The sequence below is a fragment of the Taudactylus pleione genome, unplaced genomic scaffold, assembly GCF_031769625.1.
Source record: "Taudactylus pleione unplaced genomic scaffold, aTauple2 ptg000027l, whole genome shotgun sequence".
NCBI lineage: Eukaryota > Metazoa > Chordata > Amphibia > Anura > Myobatrachidae > Taudactylus > Taudactylus pleione.
In genome coordinates this window covers 1,719,950-1,732,207 of record NW_028284429.1, presented here as the reverse complement: position 1 = coordinate 1,732,207, position 12,258 = coordinate 1,719,950, and the positions used below count along the sequence as shown (strand labels likewise).

The 12,258-nt window shown below is 46.4% G+C and overlaps 1 protein-coding gene across 2 annotated transcripts in view; it reads right to left on the bottom strand.

Moving 5' to 3' along the window:
• UEVLD (UEV and lactate/malate dehyrogenase domains) overlaps window positions 1-12,258 on the bottom strand; it is a 42,641-nt gene that overhangs the window by 7,546 nt on the left and 22,837 nt on the right. For both annotated transcript variants that reach the window (XM_088451785.1, XM_088451786.1), the window contains 3 exons: window positions 5,372-5,542; window positions 2,022-2,195; window positions 1,362-1,452 (listed from right to left, as the gene is read on the bottom strand). In XM_088451785.1, the coding sequence (XP_088307911.1) occupies window positions 1,362-1,452; window positions 2,022-2,195; window positions 5,372-5,542 (436 nt within the window). The remainder of the gene's footprint in view (window positions 1-1,361; window positions 1,453-2,021; window positions 2,196-5,371; window positions 5,543-12,258) is intronic.

The following is a 12,258-nucleotide window of genomic DNA, read 5'->3' as shown; positions in this document are numbered from 1 at the left end:
AAGCCGGGCGCAGACAGCCGCGGGAAGGGGGAGAGGCTTATGTTTTAGGGTTAGTCACCCACCGGAAGGGTTAGGCTAGGGGAAGGGGTGGGGTTAGGTACCCCCGGGGGGAGGTTAGGGTTAGGCACCCCCCGGGAGACTTAGGTTTAGGCTGCGGGGAAGGGGGTTAGGTTTAGGCACTTACAGGGGGGTTGGGGTTAGGCACTTTTGGGGGGGATAGGTTAGCTAGTACTTACCTTAGCTGCTGCCGGGATCGTCACTGGTGCCGGTCTTCCGGTGTCGGGCGGTATTTCATACCGATCCCGTGACAATCACCGCAGCACTGCTGCATACACCGGCATAGGTGCCCGCTGCCCGTCGTTAGGCAGACAAGTCAAATAACTTGCAAAATCACTACACAGCCCCCCGAGGGCATATTATACTCGCACCACATGATTATCATTGTACCTGTATTATGATTTAGTTTGCAATTGCGTTTCCTGAACCACCAACCGCCAACAGCGCAGACTTATTGTCTTAGTAGGGGACGGAGGGAAAGATTTCATGTAAAAGAGGAGGATGGTACCGTGCATCACCTTTTGTCCTTCCAAGCCGCCTCCCCTTCTACGCCCCTTGGACCTTCCTTGTCTTGTAATTCCACCTTTAATCCTGCATTTTCCTGCAGTAACTGTCCCCTGACACACTGATCATTACTTCTCTCCTCTGTGCACTACAGATATCCGAACAGCACTATCCCCATAATCCTACATTTTCCTGCAGTAACTGTCCCCTGACACACTGATCATTACTTCCCTCTTCTGTGCACTACAGATAGCCGAACAGCTGTTATGCACTATCCCCACAATCCTACAGCGCTTATCTGCATCGGGATCATTCGCAGACACCTGCTTACGTATAAACATTGCTACAGCAGCGGCCATAGTACCCAAATCTGCAGCGGGGCGGCCGATCCCCAAGGTCTGGTGCCGTTGTTGGCAGTGGGGAGCAGATGATTGTATAAGTGAGGAAAGGAAATGTATCTGAAGGCAGAGGGCCCTGCTCGGGAGAGCTTACAATTTAAAGGATATTACATATACCCCATAATAGTAATTCATTAAACGGCCATGTTAGAAATCCGCAAACATCAGCCCTATAGCATGCGCAGGTGACCGGAGCACGTTGCGCTCTTGTGTCCGTGCGTTCTGTCCATTAATATGAAGGAGTTAAAAAAAAAGTAATTTGGAAAAAGCTATTTTTTGAATCATGTTTTTTTTTACTGACGAACACTTTATTGTCAATAAAATAATATATATATTTCTAACTAGCACAGAATGGAGGTAACCAGCAGATGAGCCTCGCCGACCTCGTGCCCGGACACTCACCTGCCCGTCAGCTGTTCCTGGAAGATCTTTGGGTAGAGATTTCCTGGCGATTTGTGGTTATTTGCGGAATCAGTATCGCTCCAGGCAGCCACTGGGAACAAATAACATGTTATCCCTTTTCCTCAGCACAACTATTTATACACAGAGGAATATATTGTATCTCATATATACGCATTTTTATTTTCTCTAACCAAAAAAAATATGTTTCTTTTTTCTCTCTCCGGGAAAGGTGCAGTTTTCTCTTATACCTTATTACAGGTAACTCACAAACGTACATGGGGGAGAAATCAGGAAAAGGTTTTCGAATAAACAAAATTGACTAATCCATGATTTTTTCCATAGCGTCTGACAAAATCACTACAAATCCAAAACTTTTCTTACTCTGTAAATTGTAACATTTATAGGGGTACCACATATTTGTATGTTAGGGGTGTGGTCTATGTATGGGGGTCACATGTGCATCAAATATCTACAGCGACTGACATGTAACCTGCAGGCAAACGTCAGCCTGTGCGGTATCTGCAGCGGGGGCACCCTTAGAGAGTGGGACAGAATGCGCGCTACATCCTACAGCGGCAGAACTCAAAGGGTTACGTGTGACACTTTGGCGCATAGTTACGGGGAGGCATTAATGATCAATTTGCGCAGCAATATCCTCACCTTTATTTTCACCTTGCTCGCCAACGATCCAGGCCGACTGCGCCTCCTCCTGGGAATTGGTCACAGTGTGAATGATGTGCTGGAACCGAGCGGAGCACAAGTTACATCCAATCCCCACAACCTGTCTGTGAGGCAAGCCGCTCAGCTTCCACGCCACGTAGCTCATTATCTCCACTGCAATTAAAGTTTTTGAAAAACTTTTTATCAAAAATAAACAAGTTGGTATTTAACTAACAAGAGGCCTTTCGGCCATTTTTCGGGTGATTTTTTTGGTGAGAGGGTCGAGTTCCAGGAAGTTTCATTTAATCCATTGATGGAGTATTCCTGGAACTAACACAAGACTCCACCCTCATTGGTTCCAGGAACCAGAATCAATTAAAGACGTTTTCACCACAACAAGGAAATAATTGACTAATCATACACTTAAGAAACTGGGTCTATAATAATATATCTGCACCTTCCTAGCGCCCTCAGATCTTATTGATTGTATGTTATTTTTTGGGGCCTACTAAGGGGTCCCAATTTGAGGTGTTGCTTATTCTTCAGCGCAAGATAAAGGTATTGTGTTTTGAGATATATATATATATATATATATACAGTCAGGTGCATAAATATTGGGACATTGACAGAATTTTCAGATTTTGGCCTCTGTTCACCACCACAATGGTTTTGAAATGAAACAAACAAGATGTGCTTTACCTGCAGACTTTCAGATTTCATTTGAGGGTAATTACATCCAAATCAGGTGAACGGTGTAGGAATTACAACAGTTTCTATATGTGCCTCCCACTTTTTAAGGGGCCAAAAGTAATGGGACTATCAACTCAAAAGCTATGTCATGGACAGGTGTGGGCTATTCCCTCGTTATTTCATTATCAATTAATCAGGTAAAAGGTCTGGAGTTGATTCTAGGTCTGACATTTGCATTTGGAATCAGTTGCTGTCAACTCTCAATATGAGATCCAAAGAGCTGTCACTATCAGTGAAGCAAGCCATCATTAGGCTGAGAAATCAAAACAAACCCATCAGAGAGATAGCAAAAACATTAGGTGTGGCCAAATCAACTGTTTGGAACATTCTTAAAAAGAAATAATGCACCGTAGAGCTCAGCAACACCAAAAGACCCGGAAGACCACGGAAAACAACTGTGGTGGATGACAGAAGAATTATTTCCCTGGTGAAGAAAAACCCCTTCACAACAGTTGGCCAAATCAAGAACACTCTCCAGGAGGTAGGTGTATATGTGTCAAAGTCAACAATCAAGAGAAAACTTCACAAGAGTGAATATAGAGGGTTCACCACAAGATGCAAACCATTGGTGAGCCACAAAAACAGGAAGACCAGATTACAGTTTGCCAAACAACATCTAAAAAAGCCATTACAGTTCTGGAACAACATCCTATTGACAGATGAGACAAAGATCAACTTGTACCAGAGTGATGGGAAGAGAAGAGTATGGAGAAGGAAAGGAACTGCTCATGATGTAAAACATACCACCTCATCAGTGAAGCATGGTGGTGGTAGTATCATGGCGTGGGCATGTATGGCTGCCAATGGAACTGGTTCCCTTGTATTTATTGATGATGTGACTGCTGACAAAAGCAGCAGCATGAATTCTGAAGTGTTTCGGGCAATATTATATGCTCATATTCAGTCAAATGCTTCAGAACTCATTGGACGGCGCTTCACAGTGCAGATGGACAATGACCCGAAGCATACTGCAAAAGCAACCAAAGAGTTTTTTAAGGCTAAAAAGTGGAATGTTATGCAATGGCCAAGACAATCCCCTGACCTGAATCCGATTGAGCATGCATTTCACTTGATGAAGACAAAACTGAAGGGAAAATGCCCCAAGAACAAGCAGGAACTGAAGACATTTGCAGTAGAGGCCTGGCAGAGCATCACCAGAGATGAAACCCAGCGTCTGGTGATGTCTATGCGTTCCAGACTTCAGGCTGTAATTGCCTGCAAAGGATTTGCAACAAAGTATTAAAAAGTGAAAGTTAGATTTAGGATTGTTTAGTTTGTCCCATTATTTTTGGCCCCTTAAAATGTGGGAGGCACAGGGGCGTATCTACCCATTGGCCAGGATGGCACTCGCCAGGGGCGCCGACCAAACAGGGGGCGCCATCCGGCAGTCCCACCAGCAGCCAATGGGTGGACTAGTCCCCCGGCCCCACAAGTGTAGGGCAGACCGCATAGAGAGCAGTCTGCCCTACACAGTTTACAAACACACAGCCGTCAGCGGTGGCTGTGTGTTTGTAACAGCAGCCAGCCAATGTCAGACAGACTCTCATTTGCTGCTGTACCGTCCACGGAGGGAGCCGACTGGAGCTCACTCATGAGCTCAGTCTTCTGGCTCCCCCCGCAGCATGTAATGGGAGAGACGTCATACGTCATGACGTCTCTCCCATGTAGGAGAAGAGCGGGGCAGGAGTGACTCGGTCGCATCAGGAGCGGGGATCAGGTAAGTTGTATTTTTTCTTTGTGTGTGTGGAAGCCTGGCACAGCAGGGGGGGGCACTGAAATAGGGGGTGGCCGCTACTGGGGGCACTGTATAGGGGTGGCCGCTACTGGGAGCAATTTAGGGGGGTCTGGCCACTACTGGGGACACTGAATAGGGGGGACTACCACTGGGGGCACTGTATAAGGTGAGACTACTACTGGGGGCACTGTATGGGGGGTACTACTACTGGGGCACTGTATAGGGGGACTATTACTGGGGGCACTGTATAGGGGGGACTACTACTGGGGGCAATGCAGCATTGGGGGCACTGTATAGGGGGGAGTACTACTGGGGGCAATGTTGCATAGGGGGGATTACTACTGGGGGCACTGCCAGGGGCGCTTGGATCTCTAGATACACCCCTGGGGAGGCACATATAGAAGCCGTTGTAATTCCTACACCGTTCACCTGATTTGGATGTAATAACCCTCAAATTAAATCTGAAAGTCTGCAGGTAAAGCACATCTTGTTTGTTTCATTTCAAAATATATGTGTGTATATATATATATATATATATATATATATATATATACACACACACACACATACATACACACATATATACATGGGCACCGATGGGGGGGGGGGCGGGTATAAATTACCTGGGCATGCTGGTGGGGCCCTGGGTCCGGCACCGCTCCACCCCCCCCTCTTACATCGCAGCAGCCCAGCACTCGCTGCTGTGTGCTGGGCTGCACTGGGAGACTGCTCGCAGCTACTAAGAAGCAGCCACAACAGTCTCCTATGCCTGTGGGGGGAGCGATCAAGCTGAAATCAATTCCAAGCGCCTCCTATGCGTGCGCCAGTTCCACATGGAATAATCCACATCACGTTCTGCCCCTACCAGGCTGAGAGGCCACGAGAAGTACGCTCTCTGGACAGTGATAGGCCACGGCCGGGACAATCCCACGGAGCAGCTCCACATTGCTCTGCACCACCTCCAGGTAAGACTGCGCGTTACTCCAGGCAGTCACTGTGAGGACTATTACTTTTGAGCCACTGGTAGAAGACAAGTCTGAAAATAAAGTAAAACAAGTGCTCAATTTTTTTTCAAAAGTCAAGGAATTAAAATTTTGCTTTAATTTGTATGTAGAACGTTCTCTGTGTACGGCGTCCTCTATAGTGTTATTATTATTCCTCACTTCTACTTCATTGTTTGCAAAAGAGTGAAAAGTAGAAGCGGGTTTCGGTAACGGACCATAAAATAACACTTTTATACAAAACACATTGGGCCGTATTCAGCACGCATTGCTATTGCATCGCCGCTGCGTAATCGCACACAGGTCTGCTGTGAAAATATGCTAATGTTTGCAACCGCACAACCAGCATAGCGATGCCCACTACCACTATCTCACATCTGTAATACCTCACAGTCCTGTGTATACATCAGTAACATCAGCCACAGCTCATCCAGCATAGAGACACCCTCTACTGCTATCTCACATCTGTAATACCTCACAGTCCTGTGTATACATCTGTAACATCAGCCACAGCACAGCCAGCATAGAGACACCCACTACTGCTTTCTCACATCTGTAATACCTCACAGTCCTGTGTATACATCTGTAACATCAGCCACAGCACAGCCAGCATAGAGACGCCCACTACTGCTATCTCACATCTGTAATACCTCACAGTCCTGTGTATACATCTGTAACATCAGCCACAGCACAGCCAGCATAGAGACGCCCACTACTGCTATCTCACATCTGTAATACCTCACAGTCCTGTGTATACATCTGTAACATCAGCCACATCACAGCCAGCATAGACGCCCACTACCACTATCTCACATCTGTAATACCTCACAGTCCTGTGTATACATCTGTAACATCAGCCACAGCTCAGCCAGCATAGAGACACCCACTACTGCTATCTCACATCTGTAATACCTCACAGTCCTGTGTATACATCTGTAACATCAGCCACAGCACAGCCAGCATAGAGACACCACTACTACTATCTCACATCTGTAATACCTCACAGTCCTGTGTATACATCTGTAACATCAGTCACAGCTCAGCCAGCATAGAGACACCCACTACTGCTAACTCACATCTGTAATACCTCACAGTCCTATGTATACATCTGTAACATCAGCCACAGCACAGCCAGCATAGAGACACCCACTACTGCTATCTCACATCTGTAATACCTCACAGTCCTGTGTATATATCTGTAACATCAGCCACAGTTCAGCCAGCATAGAGACACCCACTACTGCTAACTCACATCTGTAATACCTCACAGGCCTATGTATACATCTGTAACATCAGCCACAGCACAGCCAGCATAGAGACACCCACTACTGCTATCTCACATCTGTAATACCTCACAGTCCTGTGTATATATCTGTAACATCAGCCACAGTTCAGCCAGCATAGATACACCCACTACTGCTATCTCACATCTGTAATACCTCACAGTCCTGTGTATACATCTGTAACATCAGCCACAGCTCAGCCAGCATAGAGACACCCACTACTGCTATATCACATCTGTAATACCTCACAGTCCTATGTATACATCTGTAACATCAGCCACAGCACAGCCAGCATAGAGACACCCACTACTGCTATCTCACATCTGTAATACCTCACAGTCCTGTGTATACATCTGTAACATCAGCCACAGCTCAGCCAGCATAGAGACACTCACTACTGCTATCTCACATCTGTAATACCTCACAGTCCTGTGTATACATAAGTAACATCAGCCACAGCACAGCCAGCATAGAGACACCCATTACTGCTATCTCACATCTGTAATACCTCACAGTCCTGTGTATACATCTGTAACATCAGCCACAGCTCAGCCAGCATAGAGACACCACTACTGCATTCTCCTATCTGTAATATCTCACAGTCCTGTGTATACATCTGTAACATCAGCCACAGCTCAGCCAGCATAGAGACACCCTCTACTGCTATCTCACATCTGTAATACCTCACAGTCCTGTGTATACATCTGTAACATCAGCCACAGCCCAGACAGCATAGAGACACCCACTACTGCTATCTCACATCTGTAATACCTCACAGTCCTGTGTATACATCTGTAACATCAGCCACAGCACATCCAGCATAGAGACGCCCACTACCACTATCTCACATCTGTGATACCTCACAGTCCTGTGTATACATCTGTAACATCAGTCACAGCTCAGCCAGCATAGAGACACCCACTACTGCTATCTCTCATCTGTAATACCTCACAGTCCTGTGTATACATCTCTAACATCAGCCACAGCACAGCCAGCATAGAGACAACCACTACCACTATCTCACATCTGTAATACCTCAGTCCTGTGTATACATCTGTAACATCAGCCACAGCTCAGCCAGCATAGAGACACCCACTACTGCTATCTCACATCTGTAATACCTCACACTCCAGTGTATACATCTGTAACATCAGCCACAGTTCAGACAGCATAGAGACACCCTCTACAGCTATCTCACATCTGTAAAACCTCACAGTCCTGTGTATACATCTGTAACATCAGTCACAGCTCAGCCAGCATAGAGACACCCACTACTGCTTTCTCACATATGTAATACCTCACAGTCATGTGTATACATCTGTAACATCAGCCAGAGCTCAGCCAGCATAGAAATGCCCACTACTGCTATCTCACATCTGTAATACCTCACAGTCCTGTGTATACATCTGTAATATCAGCCACAGCACAGCCAGCATAGAGACAACCACTACTGCTATCTCACATCGGTAATACCTCACAGTCCTGTGTATACATCTGTAACATCAGCCACATCACAGCCAGCATAGAGACACCCACTACTGCTATCTCATATCTGTAATACCTCACAGTCCTGTGTATACATCAGTCACAGCTCAGCCAGCATAGAGAAACCCACTACTGCTATCTCACATCTGTAATACCTCACAGTCCTGTGTATACATCTGTAACATCAGCCACAGCACAGCCAGCATAGAGACACCCACTACTGCTATCTCACATCTGTAATACCTCACAGTCCTGTGTATACATCTGTAACATCAGCCACAGCTCAGCCAGCATACAGACACCCACTACTGCTATCTCACAACTGTAATACCTCACAGTCCTGTGTATACATCTGTAACATCAGCCACAGCTCAGCCAGCAAAGAGACACCCACTACTGCTATCTCACATCTGTAATACCTCACACTCCTGTGTATACATCTGTAACATCAGCCACAGCTCAGCCAGCATAGAGACACCCACTACTACTATCTCACATCTGTAATACCTCACAGTCCTGTGTATACATCTGTAACATCAGCCACAGCTCAGCCAGCATAGAGACGCCCACTACTATCTCACATCTGTAATACCTCACAGTCCTGTGTATACATCTGTAACATCAGCAACAGCTCAGCAAGCATAGAGACACCCACTACTGCTATCTCACATCTGTAATATCTCACAGTCCTGTGTATACATCAGTAACATCAGCCACAGCACATCCAGCATAGAGACACCACTACTGCTATCTCACATCTGTAATACCTCACAGTCCTGTGTATACATCTGTAACATCAGCCACAGCTCAGCCAGCATAGAGGCACCCACTACTGCTATCTCACATCTGTAATACCTCACAGTCCTGTGTATACATCTGTAACATCAGCCACAGCTCAGCCAGCATAGAGGCACCCACTACTGCTATCTCACATCTGTAATACCTCACAGTCCTGTGAATACATCTGTAACATCAGCCACAGCTCAGCCAGCATAGAGGCACCCACTACTGCTATCTCACATCTGTAATACCTCACAGTCCTGTGTATGCACCTGTAACATCAGCCACAGCTCAGCCAGCATAGAGACACCCACTACTGACTTCTCACATCTGTAATACCTCACAGTCCTGTGTATACATCTGTAAAATCAGCCACAGTACAGCCAGCATAGAGACACCCACTACTGCTATCTCACATCTGTAATACCTCAGTCCTGTGTATACATCTGTAACATAAGACACAGCTCAGCCAGTATAGAGACGCTCACTACTGCTATCTCACATCTGTAATACCTCACAGTCCTGTGTATACATCTGTAACATCAGTCACAGCTCAGCCAGCATAGAGACACCCACTACTGCTATCTCATATCTGTAATACCTCACAGTCCTGTGTATACATCAGTAACATCAGCCACAGCTCAGCCAGCATAGAGACGCCCACTACTGCTTTCTCACATCTGTAATACCTCACAGTCCTGGGTATACATCTGTAACATCAGCCACAGCTCAGCCAGCATAGACACCCTCTACTGCTATCTCACATCTGTAATACCTCACAGTCCTGTGTATACATCTGTAACATCAGTCACAGCTCAGCCAGCATAGAGACACCCACTACTGCTATCTCATATCTGTAATACCTCACAGTCCTGTGTATACATCAGTAACATCAGCCACAGCTCAGCCAGCATAGAGACGCCCACTACTGCTTTCTCACATCTGTAATACCTCACAGTCCTGTGTATACATCTGTAACATCAGCCACAGCTCAGCCAGCATAGAGACACCCACTACTGCTATCTCACATCTGTAATACCTCACAGTCCTGTGTATACATCTGTAACATCAGCCAGAGCTCAGCCAGCATTGAGACTCCCACTACTGCTATCTCACATCTGTAATAGCTCACAGTCCTGTGTATACATCTGTAACATCAGCCACAGCTCAGCTAGCATAGAGACGCCCACTACTGCTATCTCACATCTGTAATAGCTCACAGTCCTGTGTATACATCTGTAACATCAGCCAGAGCTCAGCCAGCATAGAGACGCCCACTACTGCTATCTCACATCTGTAATAGCTCACAGTCCTGTGTATACATCTGTAACAACAGCCACAGCTCAGCCAGCATAGAGACGCCCACTACTGCTATCTCACGTCTGTAATACCTCCCAGTCCTGTGTATACATCTGTAACATCAGCCACAGCACAGCCAGCATAGACACCCACTACTCCTATCTCACATCTGTAATACCTCACAGTCCTGTGTATACATCTGTAACATCAGCCACAGCACAGCCAGCATAGAGATACCCACTACTGCTATCTCACATCTGTAATACCTCACAGTCCTGTGTATACATCTGTAACATCAGCCACAGCACTGCCAGCATAGAGACACCCACTACTGCTATCTCACATCTGTAATACCTCACAGTCATGTGTATACATCTGTAACATCAGCCACAGCACAGCCAGCATAGAGACACCCACTACTGCTATCTCACATCTGTAATACCTCACAGTCCTGTGTATACATCTGTAACATCAGCCACAGCACAGCCAGCATAGAGCCACCCACTACTGCTCTCTCACATCTGTAATACCTCACAGTCCTGTGAATACATCTGTAACATCAGCCACAGCACAGCCAGCATAGAGACACCCACTACTGCTATCTCACATCTGTAATACCTCACAGTCCAGTGTATACATCTGTAACATCAGCCACAGCTCAGCCAGCATAGAGACGCCCACTACTGCTATCTCACATCTGTAATACGTCACAGTCCTGTGTATACATCTGTAACATCAGCCACAGCTCAGCCAGCAGACACCCACTACTGCTAACTCACATCTGTAATACGTCACAGTCCTGTGCATACATCTGTAACATCACCCACAGCTCAGCCAGCATAGAGACACCCACTACTGCTATCTCACATCTGTAATACCTCACACTCCTGTGTATACATCTGTAACATCAGCCACAGCACAACCAGCATAGAGACACTCACTACTGCTATCTCACATCCGTAATACCTCACAGTACTGTGTATACATCTGTAACATCAGCCACAGTACAGCCAGCATAGAGACACCCACTACTGCTTTCTCACATCTGTAATACCTCACAGTCCTGTGTATACATCTGTAACATCAGCCACAGCACAGCCAGCATAGAGGCACCCACTACTGCTATCTCACATCTGTAATACCTCACAGTCCTGTGTATACATCTGTAACATCAGCCACAGCACAGCCAGCATAGAGACACCCACTACTGCTATCTCACGTCTGTAATACCTCACAGTCCTGTGTATACATCTGTAACATCAGCCACAGCTCAGCCAGAATAGAGACACCCACTACTGCTACCTCACATCTGTAATACCTCAGTCCTGTGTATACATCTGTAACATCAGCCACAGCACAGCCAGCATAGAGACACCCACTACTGCTTTCTCACATCTGTAATACCTCACAGTCCTGTGTATACATCTGTAACATCAGCCACAGCACAGCCAGCATAGAGGCACCCACTACTGCTATCTCACATCTGTAATACCTCACAGTCCTGTGTATACATCAGTAACATCAGCCACAGCTCAGCCAGCATAGAGACGCCCACTACTGCTTTCTCACATCTGTAATACCTCACAGTCCTGTGTATACATCTGTAACATCAGCCACAGCTCAGCCAGCATAGAGACACCCACTACTGCTATCTCACATCTGTAATACCTCACAGTCCTGTGTATACATCTGTAACATCAGCCAGAGCTCAGCCAGCATTGAGACTCCCACTACTGCTATCTCACATCTGTAATAGCTCACAGTCCTGTGTATACATCTGTAACATCAGCCACAGCTCAGCTAGCATAGAGACGCCCACTACTGCTATCTCACATCTGTAATAGCTCACAGTCCTGTGTATACATCTGTAACATCAGCCAGAGCTCAGCCAGCATAGAGACGCC